The sequence below is a fragment of the Salvia miltiorrhiza genome, chromosome 4 (assembly GCF_028751815.1).
Source record: "Salvia miltiorrhiza cultivar Shanhuang (shh) chromosome 4, IMPLAD_Smil_shh, whole genome shotgun sequence".
NCBI lineage: Eukaryota > Viridiplantae > Streptophyta > Magnoliopsida > Lamiales > Lamiaceae > Salvia > Salvia miltiorrhiza.
In genome coordinates, this window is record NC_080390.1 from 2033300 (window position 1) to 2052711 (window position 19412).

General features: G+C 34.3%; 2 protein-coding genes across 2 annotated transcripts; both read right to left on the minus strand.

Annotated features, from left to right (window-relative positions):
- Positions 1 to 920: 920 nt before the first annotated feature.
- On the minus strand, positions 921 to 6417 carry LOC131022157 (protoheme IX farnesyltransferase, mitochondrial). The gene is made up of 7 exons (XM_057951577.1): positions 5905 to 6417; positions 5356 to 5485; positions 4243 to 4380; positions 3993 to 4126; positions 2651 to 2776; positions 2198 to 2301; positions 921 to 1593 (listed from the first exon to the last, which is right to left on the minus strand). The coding sequence occupies exons 1-7, from the start codon at positions 6204 to 6206 to the stop codon at positions 1226 to 1228; spliced, it is 1302 nt and encodes a 433-aa protein (XP_057807560.1). The 5' UTR covers positions 6207 to 6417; the 3' UTR covers positions 921 to 1225.
- Positions 6418 to 7950: 1533 nt separating this feature from the next.
- Positions 7951 to 12650, minus strand: LOC131022154 (protein NRT1/ PTR FAMILY 7.3-like). Its single transcript, XM_057951572.1, has 5 exons — positions 12504 to 12650; positions 11595 to 11727; positions 10929 to 11146; positions 9899 to 10461; positions 7951 to 9045 (listed from the first exon to the last, which is right to left on the minus strand). Exons 2-5 carry the CDS (start codon positions 11713 to 11715, stop codon positions 8172 to 8174), a joined length of 1776 nt encoding a protein of 591 aa, XP_057807555.1. The 5' UTR covers positions 11716 to 11727; positions 12504 to 12650; the 3' UTR covers positions 7951 to 8171.
- Between the last annotated feature and the right edge of the window lie 6762 nt (positions 12651 to 19412).

A 19412-nucleotide genomic window follows, 5' to 3' on the forward strand; every position in this document is an offset into this window, starting at 1 on the left:
TTTTTTATTTTTTTTTATATTTTATACAAAAGAGAAATTTGGATGAATAATATTATTCATCCTTGAAGTGAAAATAAAGAAAGAAAAATATTTTTGTGTTAAATGTTGAAAAAGAAAAGAGACATTTAAAGACATAAATTTTTGTTATCCATCATTCAATGGATAAATTTATCTATCAAAATAAATGCAGCCTTATATAAAAATGAAATAAGTTCCTCTTTGGGGACGGCACGAGTTTTAAAAAAATGTTGTAAAGTGTATTGATAGTGAAGAAAAAATATTATAATTATTATTGGAAGCTGTGAAAAAGTATTGGGAGTGGTGAAAAAATGAAAAGTAAGAATAAATAAGTATTATTAGTGGTGGGGTAGTTGTTCAAAAATGAAAAGAAAGAAAGAATAACTTATTTGGGGACGTCTCAAAAAAGAAAAACTTATTTTAGGAACGAATGAAGTATTAAATATTTTAATAATATATTTATAAATATCTTATTGAAATATATGAGCGTCTCACATCGTACAAACGGCACGACGGGCAGCAGCGGGACGCGCCCACGAATCTCAATCCGATTGAGGTCGCACGGTTCCCTAGATTAACACAGAGAGGAAAAAGAGTATCAATCCTTTTTTTTTTATAAGAAAAAGTAAACTATATATAAAAAAAGGAAAGAGAAGTTGGTACCAGAGGTACCCAACAGTTTACAGAAAAGGAGCCATGGAATCTGAAGACCACCATGAGGCAAAGTTTTGCTCCACACCACGCAAATTAAAAATACTAGCCCAACTCCACAAAAGAGTATCAATCCAATGTACAAAACAAAATTAACAAATTCAAAAGTCTAGAAGTAGAGTGATTAATGCATGACACAATTTTTAAATTTACTTATTCAATTATGATTTATCAAAAAAAAAAAAAAACAATTCATGAGAAGTGTGCTGTGATAAATCGCAAAAAACCAATAATTTTTCAACGAGTCAAATATCTCTAAATGCAGATTGGACGAATAACATCGATTCCAAATCATACAGTCTCAATCTTGAATGGCTTTAAAGGAGGAATTATTACGACAAGAGAAAAAGTCGAAGCATCCACATCTTCCTTTTCCTACAAATTACAATCAACATCGCTTATTGTCGCCATAAAAAAAAGTTCCCGCAAATTCTTCTCTGCGACCCGTAAATGTGTAATAATTCACAATCCATTTTCACTATACAACTCTTACAGCTTAGTCCCTGACGTATGGTGCTGGTAAGAATGGAAACGGAGCGATGGAGGCATAAGCTACCGGAGGTCGTGATTGAGCTGGTCTTCTGTTTTTCCGAGGGGTGGGAGGTTCGGCCAGCTCTCCATCTAAGGAGGATGATGACAACTCAGCTAATTGATTCGAGTTCTCTGCAGCAACAGGCAGCTCGTTATCAGAACGTCGGTGCAATAGAAGCCCTCCCATGAATACGGGAAGATAAAGGAGGCTAGCATGGAACATCCTCCGTGCATTTTTGGCTGTGCGGTTTAACAAGAACAATCCTGCAGTGGAACTGATTGCAAGAGCGAGGAGTGTCGACTCCACACAGAACCACCCTGATGCGATACCCCCTGCACTCGACCATCATTCAGATTTGCATAAATTTATCGATAGAGAAGATGGAACATAACTGTTAATCAGGATAGAATCATGAAAAGGTTGGGACAATGAGGCGGACAAAGATGCATTACATTTAGATTAATCCAAAAAAATAAAAATAGCATTGTGCAAGATCATTAATCAAATAACAAAGGCACATGATCGCATGTATGTAATTGCAATTTTGCACATGATCCCGCGCAATGGAAACAGATGTATCAAAAACTTATTTTGAGGCAGGTATCATGTGGTGGGTTGGAGACAAAAATTACCAAGTTCAAATAAATTAAATACAGCCACTAGTTTCTAGAGGAAAACATCCTGACCAACTAAGCTGATGATGAAACTAAACAGTGGACCTTCCTGAGTAAAGTGTGAGGCTTAGGGTCCAATACCCAAAGCTCTCCCATCCACCCTTTTTTCCCCCCGAATAATTGGTACTGATGTTGATTTGAAGAGGAACACTGTACAAGCATGTAGATGCGGGCTAACCGCAAAGTATCACAGGGAACTAGGAAATAACAAATTAAATGACTGAATTATAAGTTATAACCAAGCCAGTCAATAACAACTTACAATCGTAAGCCAGGTAACCCAGCGGAAGCAGATAAAGACAGTTCCTCAGCGCAACCCATGCTGTTCTGTAGCCAGAAGGATCGGCAAGTGAGAACATCTTGAACCTAATATGGAAAACGAGAAGGACAGACTTAGAATCTTTAGATATAGAAATGGCCATAAGCAGAGATTCAGGTTTATCAATAAGAAGCATATCCAATTCTTGCACTTGAAACTAAACTAAAAACAATAACCATGATTTTAGTATCATATTAAGATTTTGCAAATGGTTCAAGCTCAATATACTCAGTCAAAAAAAGGAGCAATATGGTCATCGAAAGAAAAACCCCCGATGCAAATAATATAATTGGGATTTACTGGGAGTTTATTTATAAGGTCTGTTGTAACTGTTACATCAGACATCATCAGTAACTTGTTCATTGTATAAAGTCAGTGACATTCAGGACCACATACCCTCCATCAGCATAATCCTTGCGACATAAGTACGCGAGGGCCATAAAATGAGGTAGTTGCCAAAAATATAGAGCAGCAGGAAGCATCATTGAATTAAGTGAGATTTGGCCAGAAGCTGCAGCCCACCTGAGCCAGAAAAATTAAGTATCAGCCAATCTATAATAATATGCACAATAAGTGTTTGCCAATGAGATAAATTGTGGCTTCAAGAGTTATAACTGAAGGAACATTGTTTAACGAACTTTTGGTTATGGTGACTAATGTCTGACAAAATCAAAATTGAACTGCATGTGGATCCATGAAGAACTACAGGAATTAAGCAAGTTAGCATTCTATAGTGCACAAACCCATGGAAACAAACTGGACAATCTTAAGGTTTAAAGCTCCCAAGAACATCTGAAACAAAACAATTCTATACAGTTGCAATTGCAAACAGGGCTGATACTCAAGATTCCCTGCCTCGTTTCTACTACTCCAGATTTTCTTCCACATCTATTAAAAATGAGAAAGTTTCAGCATGAACTAGGCTTGCTTATGCAATGCAATTAACTTGCTGTCCTTCCAAATCACATCGGAAAAGAAAATATTTTATAAAGATCACACAAACCAATCTCCTTGCTCTGCAAATAGAACTTATGCGCGCACCTGGAGACGGCCGGCAACAATTAGAAGATTTTAGTGAAGGCTTGAACCTTAGACAAGAATTTCACATTTTTTGACTGACTGCCAAATTGAAAAATGAGAATACTACTTCATACAGGGACTCCGCGCAAGTAATACATCATAAAGTCATTCTATCTATTTACTTTGCTGTTCCTAAACTTTCTAGTGCAGCACTATTTTTCCATCCTACCAGCTAATCAAGAAATCCAATATGATTTGAGAGGAAATGAAAATAGTCTTCTAAACCGCACAAACAAAGCCTTAAATCACTGTAGCAACCATCAATAAGAATCCTTAACATTACAAAGAACCAAATTCATTAAATGAACATGTGTCAGGTGCTCTTTGGTAAGAGACAATATATAGAGTGTGTACTAACTAGAAATGTCATTTATCTAAGTGATGTACAAATATTACTAGTAGTGGCCAATTCTATTATTTTACAGATACAGAATTATGTACCACTAACCAAGCTGATTCATAGTTCATAGGAAGAAAGGACCAGGAATGTTTGAAGGTAGCAGAAAATAAATCATTATGATTTCAAATAAAAATCAGGGAAAAAGGTGAGGACGTGAGGTGCAGATTGTTTTTATAAGAATAATCTTCACGCAGTAAATTCTCTGTCATGCCATTTATCTGAGCTGCAGTTAGGTGCCCTATGAAAGTGGAAACTTACCCAAGGAGAGGTGGGATAGCACCGACTATAGCTCCAACCCAGGTATTTACTGGATGAATTTGTTTTAGCGGAGTATACACAAATGCATAGAGGACAAGATTGGAAGCTGCAAGGCCTGCTGCCAGCATATTAGCCTGCAAAAACCTTGCTGCACATCATCAGCCTTCCATACTACTTATACTTGCATGACAGTAATGGACCAGAAAACATGCTAATACACTTATCAAACAAGTTAGGAGACCATGATCACCTGGCAAGCCAGTAGAGTAGTGCCTGCTAAACCCATAGAAGATGCCCACATAATTGCATGAGGTCTGGTAATACGCCCAGATGGTAGCGGTCTTTGTCTAGTTCTATTCATCCTTGCATCATTTTTAACCTCAAACACCTGGGGCCCAAAAAGGAGCAATAAAATAAGTTTTTAGCAAAGATGAGGTGGAAATCTAGCAACAAACTACTGGTCAAAATGTTTCTTTATCAGGACAAATCCAGTACTATACATTCAGGTGAGAGGACTTTAAGAGAAAATCAAGCATTCGATGTCATCTATGTCCTAAATTCTGCAGGCATTGGATTTAATACTTATTAAAATAGTCGTACGGCTTTATGAACACTTCTCTTCTAGTTGTTATAGTCACACTTCATATTCTTACTTGCATTAGACATTTTGTTCATACATCAAATGTAATTGCTACCAAATTTTGTGGAACCTCAAATACCTGTATCTTCTGTTTCTTTCACTATCAGTAGCAAGTTATGATGCCAAGGCCCAAGGCAAAGACTAATTCCATGTTTAAAACGTACTCTATTTACCAGACTCACTCAGCAACCACATTCAACAGAATATATAACAGGAAAAAAAAAAAAGCGTTCCACGGTCAAGTGAGAAAAAAGAACATCTGTGTTTACATGCTAATATGCTATATTAGTTAGATACATACAAAATGGTTGAATTACTCCCTCACACATTTATTGTGTGATTCACCCTGCCCCTAGATTATGGTTAGATAAAAGCCATGTGGTGAAGCACTTTGAGTGAGATCGGAATTGCTATATATACTTGATAGTTGATAGATGAATTTTAGAGACTAAAGATGGATTGCATATCAACCATTATAACTATTTCACAATAGGTTTGCGCTCCCACTAAGTTAAGTGTCCATTTCCTCATTTAAATTTAAGCTGATAGCCGTTGAGATTGAACCTCCACATGGAACATATATGGCAAAGCATCCCAATAACAGTTTTTCACCGCATAAAAACTTCGGGAAGCACAATGTAATTAAAAGATAATTACTTGCAATGCATTTCCACTCTTAATCTATTAAAGTAAGCTTACAGTTAAAAGAAAATGAGAGCACACCTGGTTTAAGGAGTTAGCCGAAGCTGCAACCATCATGGTGCCTGCACACGTGCAGCAAAGGCCGAGGTAGTCAATCGAACTACCGCTCCCAAGAATATATCCAGTGCCCGAGGTGGCCACGACTAGCATGCTGACGATAATAGTAGAAGAATGAGATTTATACAAACCAATCCAAATATATAGTAGTCATGAATTCATTCTCTTCCTCTTTTGTATAACGTATACTCAAAACAATCATGGAGTAGCCATGTCAATAGAGAAGCCATTGCCCGTAAATCATATAAAAAACTAGTGAAAATTCCACAAAATAGAGGATTTATATATAAATTAGTCGTATTTACCACCAAACCAGCTTTTCCAAAATCATCCAGTAATCTATGGGCAGATTATAACTATACAATTCCATAAAAACAAATGCTGCAAACATATTACTACTGCAAACATACAAACGCAGTACTGTATAATTCGTAATAAATCAATCGCACAAGCAAAGAAGTCAATAAAAAGATAACAGAACATACACGCGTTAAAATAAACAAAATTGATAACCTTAATCGAGCTTTGGAGAGCTCCCAATAGCATCTGCTGTAGTGCTTAACCAAGTCCGCCACCGCCGTCGCCGGCGGCAGGTCAACGGCGCTACCGCACGTCGCACGCGTGCCGATGAACCGAACATGAGCCCCGGATTGAGACCAAGCGACGGGATCTGCGGCTGACGCGGAGTCGGGGCTGGTGGAATTGGATCGAGCGAGGGACCCATGGCGGTGAGATTTAGGGGAGGTGCGGAGGAGGAGAAGCGGAGAAGGGTTGGAGCTTAGGCGAGCGAGACTCAATGAGTTTCTTCTCCACATGGCATGGCCGGTAGCGAGATCGATCCACTGCAATCCGAAAATTCTATGTATAAATCAAAGAAAGCAGCTGCATTTGAACACCATTCGGTTAGCCACGTTCTCAATAAGCGGGTGAGTTGGTCTGTTGAAGTGTTTGGACTCGAGCTCTATCCAATTACCTTTTTCTTAGGGCTAGCTTGTCACCTTTTCGATTTTAAAAGTAAATGATAAATAAGATTAACTTTATCGTTTGAGAGGTTTATAAAAATTAATTAATTTTTTTTTTTGAACAATATCTCACAAATTATTATCATCAATACATCTATTTATTTACCATTTTCTATCATATGGTCAACCTCTTTCTCAATTCACAATATAATTAATTAACATTGTTAACACTATTTTTTAAGTGAGACATTTTCTCCACTCACAATAAATTCAACATTTTTTTATTAAAATTTGTGCGGTCCTTCTTATATGACTATTTTTTGCGAATGGAGTAAGTATTATTATTATTGTGTCAATTTATAAAAAATGTCGAAAATCAAAATTGAATGAGTCATGGGTTGGGTCGGATCATCTATAAAAAAATTGATTGAAGTCTCATTCATGTATAAAAATCTTATTTGCTCTTAATAAAATGTTTATGTGATATATATATATATATATATATATATATATATATATATATATATATAATATTATATGCATTTAAATAAAGTCTTATCTATGAATAAAAAGTGTTAGTCTTATTTGCTTTTAAGAAATGTCTTATTTGATTTTATGAAAAAATTTATTTACAAATAAAAAGCCTTATTTACTCTTACGAAAAGTATTATTTAAGTGTATAAAAGTTTGATTTATATTTAAGCAAAGTTCTATTTGTGAATAAAAAATCTTATTTATTCTTAAGAAAATTTATATTTGTTATTAACAAAAGTCTTTTTAAATTTTATAAAAAAAAATGTTATTTTTTCAATTTACACCTTTGCTTCTCAACTAATTTATTCTTTTAAATATATAATCCGAATTTAAATTTAATTTGTTGATCAAAAGACGTGACACAGCAAACCTTTTGGGGTACTACGAGGATAAGGGCGTTTGGGCCATCAGCTTTTGGGCTTCTACTGGATCTGCTACACTTGCACTCATCCTCTTCCTTTTGGAAACTCCAATTTATAGGCATTTCACTCCCAACTGTCTAAATCTATAAAGAGAGTCAACAAGGATTTTGTGACACAATGAATAAGACATTGATCTTTGAAACAAGAGATCTTTGATTTAATCCACATCAAAGACATAAATTAAATTAAATTAAATTTTTTATAAATATAAATTGAACCTGCCGCCACCCGGCCGAGCGGCCACCGCACGTAATGTGAGTCGTATTCCTTTTTGGGTCGTCTCAATGAAAGTGAGTCGTTTCTTTTTTTAGTAACAATTAAGGAATGCAAGACTCTATTAATAAAACTAATTACACTCTTATTTTTCTTAATCACCCTAATTAATACTTATTCCTCATTTTTAATTTTTTTTATTTTTCTTTTAAAATCTATAATTACACATATAATTAAATACATAATACATATACACTGAACAATAATTTTTTAAATCTCGTGCCCAATTTTTTTTTTTCATTTATGGTGTGCAGTATTTATAATCCGGTATTGAAAGATTCATACTTGCATATTCCACCCATCAATTTATACGAATCAAATTCTAATTAAACTTGACAAAAAACAAAAAAAAATGTTAAACAATAACATAAATAAATATAGAGTAGAATTTAATTAAATCATAGCATCCTTTACACGGAGGAAAGTTACATTAGTAGCAAAATGCTCAACTTAGAGAAGTGCATGACACAAAACTCAACACACTAGTCTAGTATCCTCGCAATACCCCTCCTCCCCATCACCATACTCAAACTAAAATTATTCCAAAAACCTCAACATACAAATACATACCATACAAATGATAATAAAATTAAACCAGCAAATGATCATCACCAATATTCCCTCTCCCACTCCTCTCCTCAAACCTCGTATACTTGTACCACCTCGCGCACACGACGTAGACGGCGAAGTCCGCCGCCGTGAGCGCCGCCAGCAGGTAGTAGAACATGTCCAGCCGCCCCTCGTTGAGGTTCCTGGGGATCCAGCCGGGCATGTCGTCCGCCGTCGACACCTTCATGACGACGGTGACGATGAGGCTGCTGACGTAGTTCCCGAGCGAGATCGACGTCATGCTCAGCGCGCTCCCGAAGCTCTTGAGGCCGTCGGGGGCCTGCGCGTTGAAGAACTCGAGCTGCCCGACGTACATGAACACCTCGGACGCCCCGATCAGCACGTACTGCGGCACCTGCCAGAAAATGCTGAGCCCGCTCGACCCCGGGCAGCCGGGGCAGTCCGGCCGCGCGTGGCGCAGGCGGAGGTGCTCCACGCCGCCGGCGGAGAGCATGGCGGCGATGGCGATGAGGAGGCCGACCCCCATCCGCTCGAGCTCGGTGAGGGAGCCGGACTTGCGGAGGCGGGCGACGGCCGGGTCGATGGCGCGGCGGTAGATGAAGATGAAGGAGGCGACGCTGAGGATGTCGAAGCTGGACATGCTGGCCGGGGGCACGTGGAAGCCGGCGACGGTGGTTTTCATGGCGGCGCCCTGCTCCACGAAGAGGGAGGTCATCTGGGTGAACACCACGGAGTAGGGGATCGTGCACAGCCATATCGGGAGGAGACGCAGTATGCATTTCACTTCCTCCACTTGCGTCACGGAGCACAGCCGCCATGGATTCCGGCCGCTCTTGGATTTCGCCTCCTTCGCTTCGTCTCTCTCGCTCACCACAGCTGCTCTGTCCAAGAATCTGCATTTTCGTCACATTAAATGTTACCGAACATATATAATAACCGAATCCAATCAAACACAAATTAATATTGAATTAATTCCATTCATTTTTTCTGATTCTTAATTTCAGTTCGAATATTGTTTTTCAAAATTCTATAGATTCGGTTGGATTAATTTCACAATATCGAGATTTGATTTAATAATTTATTATTAATTTTAATTTTCTAACTTTAATTTCAATTCATAGCTTTAACTTTAATTTATTTTTTGTATAGCCTGAATTTTGACAAATTATTTAATTATAGTCATTATTGCACCAAATTTATGTTAGTAGCATATTCTTTATCATAACACGGCTAAAATGATGATCAATTGCCTCAAAATTAGAGTCCAATGTATTTTACACGAAAAGAAGTTTTCAACAGTAAGTACCACATCGTCATCAGACCATCAGCGCCAAAAAGTTAGTGTAATGATGCCAACTTTTAGATGCGATCCCGACTTCACCGATGATCCGATGACGACCTATCGTTGAAAATGTCATTTAGTGTAGAACACATTAGTATCTGATTTTATGGCAAATCGGTCATCGTTTCATATGTAATTTCGATAAGGAAGAGCTAATGTCATAGTTTTGATGTGATTGTGGCTATAATTAAATAATTTCTCAAAGTTCAGGCTATATAAAAAATAAAAATAAATCAAAGTTGAGGCTATAAACTGAAATTTGTTGAAAGTTCATGCTATAAACTATAATTAACCCTTTTCGAAAATTGCAAACAATTAATTCGAAAACGAATCCAAATCCAAATATCCACGGTTAACTAATGATCAAGTAAACCGCATATATATACACAAAGTAAACAACTTACTTAAACCCATCAGTGTGAAGGATCTTCCTGGCTCCATTATCGGCGAGATCGCTTCCTCGTACCTCGTACAGCTCATCATCGTTGAAAGGGACAGCGACGGTCCATTTTCTGGCGGCGGCGATCAAGACCTGGCAAAATCTGGAAAAGGGGTTGCCTTTGGGGGTGAAATGCCTATAAATTGGAGTTCCCAAAAGGAAGAGGATGAGTGCAAGCGTAGCGGATCCAGTAGAAGCCCAAAAGCCGATGGCCCAAACGCCCTTATCCTCGTAGTAGCCCAAAAAGGTGTTGGAGAAGAGGCTCCCAAGATTGAGGGCCAAGTAGAAGTAGCTGAAGAAGGCCACCTTGGAGCGGCTCTCCTTGGGGTGGTCCTCGTCGAACTGGTCCGAGCCGAAGGTCGCGATCGTGGGCTGGTAGCCTCCGTTGCCGAGGGCGATCAAGTATATCGACACGTAGAACAGAGACACGTGGAGGGTCGAGTGGGGCCCGCACGGGTTCTTCTCGTCCCCGCACCCGGCCGGCCTGAGTAGGAACAAGTACGACGATAGTGATAGAGACGCCAAACCCTGCACATGATCGCCACAAATTACTACTTACATATGAGACAAATTAAGTTTGTTGTCTTAGTTTCTTTTTTTTTGTTGTCTCGCATTTTGGTATCCATTTCTATTTTTGATAAAAGTATGTGGGACCCTTGCTCTACTTTAATTATTTTAACATTCATATAAAATGTGAGACCCTTAATTCACTCACAATACACCCAATCATTTTATTAAAACCCGTGTCACTCTCAAATGGATACTGAAAGCTGGGACAGAGGTAGTGGCATGAGTTTTAATAAAATAGCTGGATGTGTTATGAGTGGAATAAGGATCTCACCTTTTATGTGAGTGTTAAAATATTTAAAGTAGAGTGAGGGTCTCACCTACTTATCAAAAAAATAGAAATAAATACTAAAATATGGGACGACCAAAAAACGAAAGTTGAATACTAAAAGCTGGGACGGAGAGAATATAAGTTAATTTGGACTTACGATGACGAAAATGAGCTGAAAAACAGCACAAGTTTTGTAGCGGCCCCAATATGAGTCGCTAAGGAAGGCGCCTAGGAGGGAGAAGAGGTAGACGGTGCCGGTCCATTTGCTCACGCTGTTTGCGGCGCTGGCGTTGTCTTGCTCCATCACTCTCGTCAAGAACAATACTAGATTCACTCCCACACCGAAAAATGCCAGCGTAGCAAGCCCTTGATTCACTGAAACACACCGACTATATATTAATTTCAAATTCGGATTATTCAATTTAAATCAATAAATTTTAATTAAAGTTGTCTATATATATATATATATATATATATATATATATATAGGCCAAGGTTCAATGAAAAAGGCCTAAATGTAAGAAAGAAGAGAGAAGTAATCTCATCCGTTGATCTTATCTAATCTAACGGACATGATTTGTTCACGCCATGTTCAATGGATTTTTTCGTTGAACATATGGGGGGTCGAAACCCAGAACCCCCAAAAATATTGTATATGTTCACGAATGTTCAACGAAAAAATCCGTTGAACATGGCGTGAATAAATCATATCCGTTAGATTAGATAAGATCAACGGATGAGATTACTTCTCTCTTCTTTCTTACATTAGGCCTTTTTCATTGAACCTAACCCTATATATATATATATATATATATGTAATTACCTAGTAACAAAATGCCGGCATTCCACGATCCATATTTTGATCGGATCGCAGGCCTTCCGCGGCGGTCGACGGAGCCATCAAGAGTGTATTCTTCTCGGTTTTTCACCATTTTCTCCGACATATTTCTTGATTCCTGTTACCAAATTTCGGATTATTCTTTTTTTATGATGAAGATAATTATTTTGAATAAATCCAACGGGTCGTTTAATTATTCTTTTCCAAAGAGTATTTATTTTCTAGTTTTGAGGAGTCTCTTAGTTGAGTACTCAAAGAGTCAGTTCCTATTTCTTTGTTGTTAATTAGCCTTATATATATATATACACTTTCAGAAATTCTCTCCGATATATCCTACGTATTATGATATTTGTTTGTATCTATCATATTGTTTTCCAGATTTTACTATATTTAGCATATAAGGAAAAAGAAAAAAGAAAAGCAGCAGTCTTTATACATATAGATAAGGATGTATACTTCTCAAATGTGGTTTAGATAAGAGGAGGTTCAGATTAGTTCAAACCCTCTGCCGCTCCTATTTCTTTATTTGTCAAGTTGTTCGACAAAACAATTAAATTTCTTATTTAAAAAATCTTATATACTATATATAGATAGCGAGAGATTTGAGATATATTTTCACAGGAAGCATGTGAACAAACTTGCTCTAAATATTATATATATATATGTAGAGAAACATATCAATTATATAAGCATACAACATCGATCTCCTATACATTGCATTCTGATATAAACATGCAAGATTTATAATTTTGATTGTCATCCACATTAACATGTGATATACACCAAATTCTACTGCTGAATATGATAAGATAATTTGCAGTACAACTGTGTTAGTGCATGCATGGAGAAACTGCAAAATAAGAATAGAATTAATTGATTAAAATTAACACTAACCGCGTAATGTTTTGCAGAAAATATGGAAGGATTTGAGACGATCTGGTGAGCTTATATATGTATATATAGTGAAGGAGAAATGAGAGAAAGTTTTTGGGTTGTGGGTTTGAGAAGATAAGGTGCAGAGGGAGATGTATTTATAGAGTTTGAGATTGCGTGGGGAAATTTATTTGTGTATAGTTAGGAGAAGTCCTTATTTTAAGGAAATTAAATAATTTGAAATGTGAGAGAGGAGAGGAGAGGTAGCTAAAGAAGCGTAATTTGGTTGAACATTGCAGCACTGTGTGTGTGCGTGCGTGCGCAAATGTATATACGGTGTCGTTTTCCCAAACTAGTTGGGTGTAAGCTGTGTTGATGTAGACATGTTCGAAACACGCATTTACAGTCATCCATTTTTACATAATACTACTATTATAATAGTATCTCTTTATTTGTGTTTTGCTTTTTTACTTTTGTTACCATATATGCATGCTTATTAATTAATAGCTTGCTTTTATTTTGGGGTTAATCATCGATTAGTGAACGAATTTTCATTCATTTTATAATAATTAATTAACATCATTTTAAAAATATTTTAATTACTATATTTTTGTTTGATATAAAATTAATGTCTCTAATTTTTTTTCAGGCTATTGAATAGTTGGTGTGACATGCTTGTAAAATATTACTGTGCAATAAATTGAAAGGTATTGAAAGACAAAATAAGTGAAAGTTGGTATATTAGTTGATACTTAACTAGTACTCCATTCGTCCAATTTAACACGACCCTTTTGCCATTTTGGACTGTTCCATAAAAAGAAACTCATTTATCTCACAAAAAGTTGTGGGCTCTATCAATTTCTATCATTTTTCTCCTTTAATCACTCTTCTTCTTAATAACTGTAAAAAGATATATTTAGTGGGACGGAGAGAGTATAATTTCATGTGACTCGTATATTCATGACTGAATTTTTGAGGATATCATCTCTCTATTAGTATGAATTGTGGGCTTATAAAAATTCTCTTGTGTTTGTTTTAGAGCTAAAACAACAACTTGCATTAATGGAAATAAGGGTTCACAATTAAATTAACAACGCTTTTGTTTCAAAGTATAATGGAAAAAGCCTTTTAGTTAGCCTAATTACAAGGAAAGGTCGCATTAATGGAGCATATGCAACAAATATCACAGTAGTGTACAGGTCATCAAGCACTGGCCCTCATCAACCTTTTTTTTTTTGCTCACTTTCCTGCCCTTTTCCTTCACTTTGGATCTTTTAAACTGAATTTCGATCTTTATTTTATTTTGTTTATTAATATATGTTTGTGTATAGTATAATCATCACTATACTTGTCACGTGTAGAATATACTTACTAAAGAAAATACAATACGACCCCACGGAGAAAAACATGCATGAAAAATAAAATAGTGGGATATCTGTTTCGTTAAAAAAAAATAAAAAAATAGTGGGATATCAAGATCTCTTTAATTAGAAAAAACTTGGTGCTGGCTAATTATTGAATTGGATAGTAAATAATTAAACTCAAGAAATTACATTTAATTTGTAATGTAAGTAGGAATATGCGATATGGTAGAATAATGGGGGCTCTTTTGTATGAAAGCCTCCTGATAGTTATGCAGGTGTCGTTTTAGAGAGAAATAGACAAATCGAAGCTAAGATGCATCCATATATAGTCATTTTCAAAATAGATATCAAGACTATTGGACCTATATATATATAGTATTATACTATATGTTACATACGCATCGCTTTGGTTTAGTTCATGTCACAACAAACTAAGTTATGAATTAATAATCTTTATGATTTAAGGATTAAAAATAGTTTTGATCAGTTAATTATATCTTAAAATTAGTTTTTATTTTAATCTAACCATAATATATATGTGTGTGTGTTACGATAAAAAATTATGACAATCGTGGATCATAAAAAAAATCAATGTTGCATGTAGATCAATTATTCGTTACTGGAATAAGACAAGTTTTTATTTAAGTATATCTATCTAGAAATTAATTAAATATATATTAACCATGTCACGTTTGTTATAAATGATTTCAAGATAAAATTTGGACTTAAACTTACTTATCATTCCGGCGGCCTAACTTGATCATGATTTCATAACAATTTCATATGGTGAAGGTGTTATGTGGTGAAGTATCCCTATTAATGAGTATTCTTTATATAATTATATATATTATATTCCAATAACATTTGACTATTAAATGCATGTTTAGGTTTTATAAATTTAGATAATTAAATAATAATATGGAGTTATTTATATATTTGGTACCCCAATTCCGAATAAAATCAAGGCCCTCTCTCATATCACTATTCCTCTTTGAAAAACACTAGTCATTATATTACTCATCTCTTATTTTTATTATTCAATTAATTTCTAAATATGAATATTTGCTTAAATATATAAATTGTGTGAAAAATGCCTGGATTTAATTGAAAAGTACTTGCTGAATTGGCGGTCTATCTTCATGTGGTTAGATTCATAAGAAAATGTGGATTTAAACACGTAATGTTTAAGAGTGAAATATAAAAACGTAATACTATACATAGTATAACATAATTTTATGAGTACATTACACATAGTTTAATTAAATTATATAGAAGTTAAGTTTGAAATGCGAAGCTAGATCACAAATAACTTGCTGGCCGGAATTGGAATAATATATTATTTAATTAGAACTTCTAAAAAGAAAATACTTAGGTACCCACCAACCTAAAATGGGAATACGCAAACAAAAATCATTGATAGCCGTAAGAATAAAACTCAACTACTTCTCCTTCTTTTTTAATAAATTACACAAATAAATAAATAAAAAATTAAAAATCACATGACGATGAACTCGAGTCCAAGATCTCAGATCTTTAAGCATTAACCACCTACAGGCCAACACATGCACACACTCAACTACTTCTTTGTCATCGTATATAAATGAGATATTATCTTATACTCCCTCCGTCCCAAACGAAATGTCCTATTTCTTTTCGGCATGGAGATTAAGAAATGTGTATAAAGTAGATAAAGTGGGATGGTTGAAATTATTTAAATATTAAGTATAGAGAGAGTGTATTGCCAAAAAGGAAAACAGGACATTTCGTTTGGGACCCAAAAAGGAAAACAGGACATTTCGTTTGGGACGGAGGGAGTACATTTTATTGTAAAAGCTTACAAGGCAAGGACATTTATTTATTACTATACTATTTCTTTACTCGTACGTGTAAATTCAAATTCATTAACTTAATTAACATAAACTTTGCATAATTAATGTGTAAAGACCAGATTAATATATTACACGTTCATGTTGGATGACCATGAGATGCTTAGTCATGTTCATGTTAATTGCCACTTGAACAAATTAAAACGTAAAAAATATTTAAAACACAAACAACACACAACATGCCCATTAATTAACTATTTCTCTACAGTCCATATGTTTTTTCATGTCCATTTCTTCGATCTGATATTAATTTCTCTACTATTCCTGGTATTAGTGCTGCTTTTGGGCAAATTGAAAAATTCTACATTAAAAAAAAAAAATCGAGTCTATTGTATTATTGTACTATACAATTTCTTTTATTGTTTTTACAGATGATTAGTAGTTATTTGTTGATGAACTTTTTGTTTGTAATTTTTTTTTTGTATAAGCATTAGTAGTTTTTTAAATTTTCATGACTACTCGTAATATTCATCTGTTATCTGTATATATATATATATACAATAAATGATTTGTTCAATGTTACAAAACTTACAATATATGATTAGCTAGCCTTTTAGGAAAAATAATTTATTGACTTATTGTTATTAGTTTCAACGTTTTAAACATTCACCTGTATTTGGTTTGCGCTGATGTTTATCTCAATTATTTTGGGTGAAATGTTTAAGTTTCGTCACGTTCAATTAATATACACATTTTTCTTGTCGAATGGCGATGCGAATTAAATGTCATGTTTCTCTCAACGATCAATAGATATATTACAGCACGTTATTTTAATATTCAATTCAATTAAAAAAAAAAGACTCCTCTCTCAGTCTTATTTTGATAGTTAACATTGTTTTTCATATATATTAATAAAATATGATTATTGTTTGGAAATATAATTTCTACATACGTAGATGTTTTATTTTACCCTTATTTATTAATCTGTTATTATTAATGGCTATCACGTATTATTTAATAAGGAGAGGGGCAGCTTTCTTACCAAGACTCAAAAAAGACATGAAGTGATCACGAGCATCTTTCTGTTGAACCGAGTGAACCCCGATCCACTGGAGGAGAGATGACCAGACAATAATATAATCTTATTTAGTATATATAGATATAATAAGTAGAATAATACGTGATAGCCATTATTATTAATGCATGATCTGTTATAAAAATTAATGCACTAAAAAAAAATTACAATTTTTGTTTCCCTTAGGATTCAAACCCAAATGCTGCATTAATCCATCAAGATCATGCATTCACCGTAGATTTTGATGATCGAATGACATAAAATAGTTATCCGTTCTTATTTTATTTAGCGTCTCTTACTTGATCCTCTCTATATATAGGGGAGAGATATGGTAAAAACAACCATTAAAAACAACCATAATCTAATGGTTGAGATTTAATTCTAAATAAATCGTTTGTAGATGTATGAATTATATGTAAAATTTGTATGAATTCGCTGTGTAATTGTATGAATTGTGAAAATTTAATTTTTGTTACCTATGAGATTCGAACGCAGAACCATGAATTCATCCAACAAGGTGATGAATCAACCGTAAATCTTGATGATCTAAAGATTGAAAATAGTTCCTATTTTTATAGTTTAAGAAGTGTTTTTATTTTAGCTCATATGAGGGCTCTTATTTAAATTGAAAACGGAGAATAATCATTCTTTGAAAAAGAAAAATCATTCTTAACTCTTCAATCGTGAGCACCTTATGTTATGCTACATAATTTATGCAAGCAGCCCTTACATTTAAATCATGCTACCATTATCTTTTTTATTTTATATTTATATTTTGATTTTAATATCTCATAAATAATCACTAAAATTATAAATTACATAAAAATCAGAGCTCCGTTTATTTTTATTAACTATTTGAAGTTAAAGGAAAAACGAACAAATCGAGCTTTAATTTTTTTTTAAATTTAATGATCTCAATAATAATTTATGAAATGTAAAAATCAAAATAAATATATAAAACAAAAATAATAATGTTAGGTGAACGATATTCATATTCCCATAATATGTAAGTACTATAATATTATAAACATTACATAAATTAATTATCTTTTCCATAAAGAGTTTATTCAGAAAGACAAATGTGTCGACGATAACAGTGTAAAATGAAATATGAATATGACAACAACGATATGTTACAAAGCTGTCCAAATACTGTGAATTTTAAAAAAGGTTATCACAGTCAATAAAGTTGAAATATTATCACGTATATAATGTGCTAAAACAAGATATTTAAAAACACATACACACTAAAGTGTTAATTTAGTAAATGTCGGAATCAAGCTGCCAAAGACTCAAAAGGAGTTGTTTTCAACTTGACTTTTTTTTTAATCTTTCAAGTAAAAACCAAGTTGAAAAGCAATAGCTCGTATTCAATTGAGGCACGTCTTATCATGCCCAAAAACTCACCAAATTAAATCAGAAAAAGATAAGCAGATGCAACTATCTGTTTTATATTATACAGTATGCAATTAATATTTTGATCATTACATATACATATAGATATGTGTGTGTGTGTGTGCTGTGTTGTGCGCATTATCACTCTGGCAGCCACCATGCATTAACCTATTCTTTCCACATCCACTACTTGCTTTGATGCATTTTTAATAATACTCATCAAAATTGATTTTTGGAAAAGAGATAAAAAAAACTATAGTAATTTATCTTCCACCTAATTAAATGCGCATTTTTATACTATATTAAGCATGACATGATCATCAAATGATAACACTAACCAGATGCTTAGCTAATAATCACGCTTGATTTTAAATACAAAGATGGGTGGTTTTGGAAGATTTCGTAATATCTAAAGTAGAGTTGATGTTGATTGTTTGGCGAATGAATTTCTGGTTTTAATTTCAACAATTCAAAAGACATTTCGCTGATACCTAATTCTCGATCAACTTTTCATTTTGTTTGAATAAAATGTAATGCAGATCTTTAAAAAAAATTAAAGAGGTAACGCAGATGGGACCTCTCTGCACGCAGACGAGACCACTACTCACACAAGAATGGAAAAATTACACTGCACATAGACGAAATTGAACTTAAGACCTCTCGCAAAGGAGAGTCTCACAAGAAACTAATAAGAATTCTTATTTTCTAAAAAAAAAGATCTTAAAACAAATTTGTAATTTCGTAAAAGCTACTTTCAATCACACATTTCATACTAAATGTTCCAAGTCCCAAGCATATCTCTTTTTCCATATTCTTGACTTTTTTTCCTCTCGGTTTTGATATTTTCTCGGAGAGGATAAGAATTATACTAGTTAATTACCAAATGCATATAATATAATCCAAAATAAGGAGTTATTACACTCTCGAGTCAAATTAATAAAGCATCTATTAAAAAGGACAAAAATAAAAAATAAAAAATGTCGGCCGTCTATGTTGCAAGCTAGCTGTGCGTGCATATCTTCTTTTGTGGCGGCCGTGGTGACTGTGTGACAGATATAATCGTGGTTAGGAATTGGACTAAATTCATTTCCAAATATTAAATGAGTTGATGAAGTGAAGTGGTAAATAGAATTTGCAGAATAATGGAATATGAGTTTGGGAGATAAATATTTGAGTCTAGTATGTCATCATAAATAAAACTATATTTTAATGAGAATGTGAACTGAAGTTTAGTTTAATCAAATGAAAAAAAGAAAAAGAAAAAAAAAAT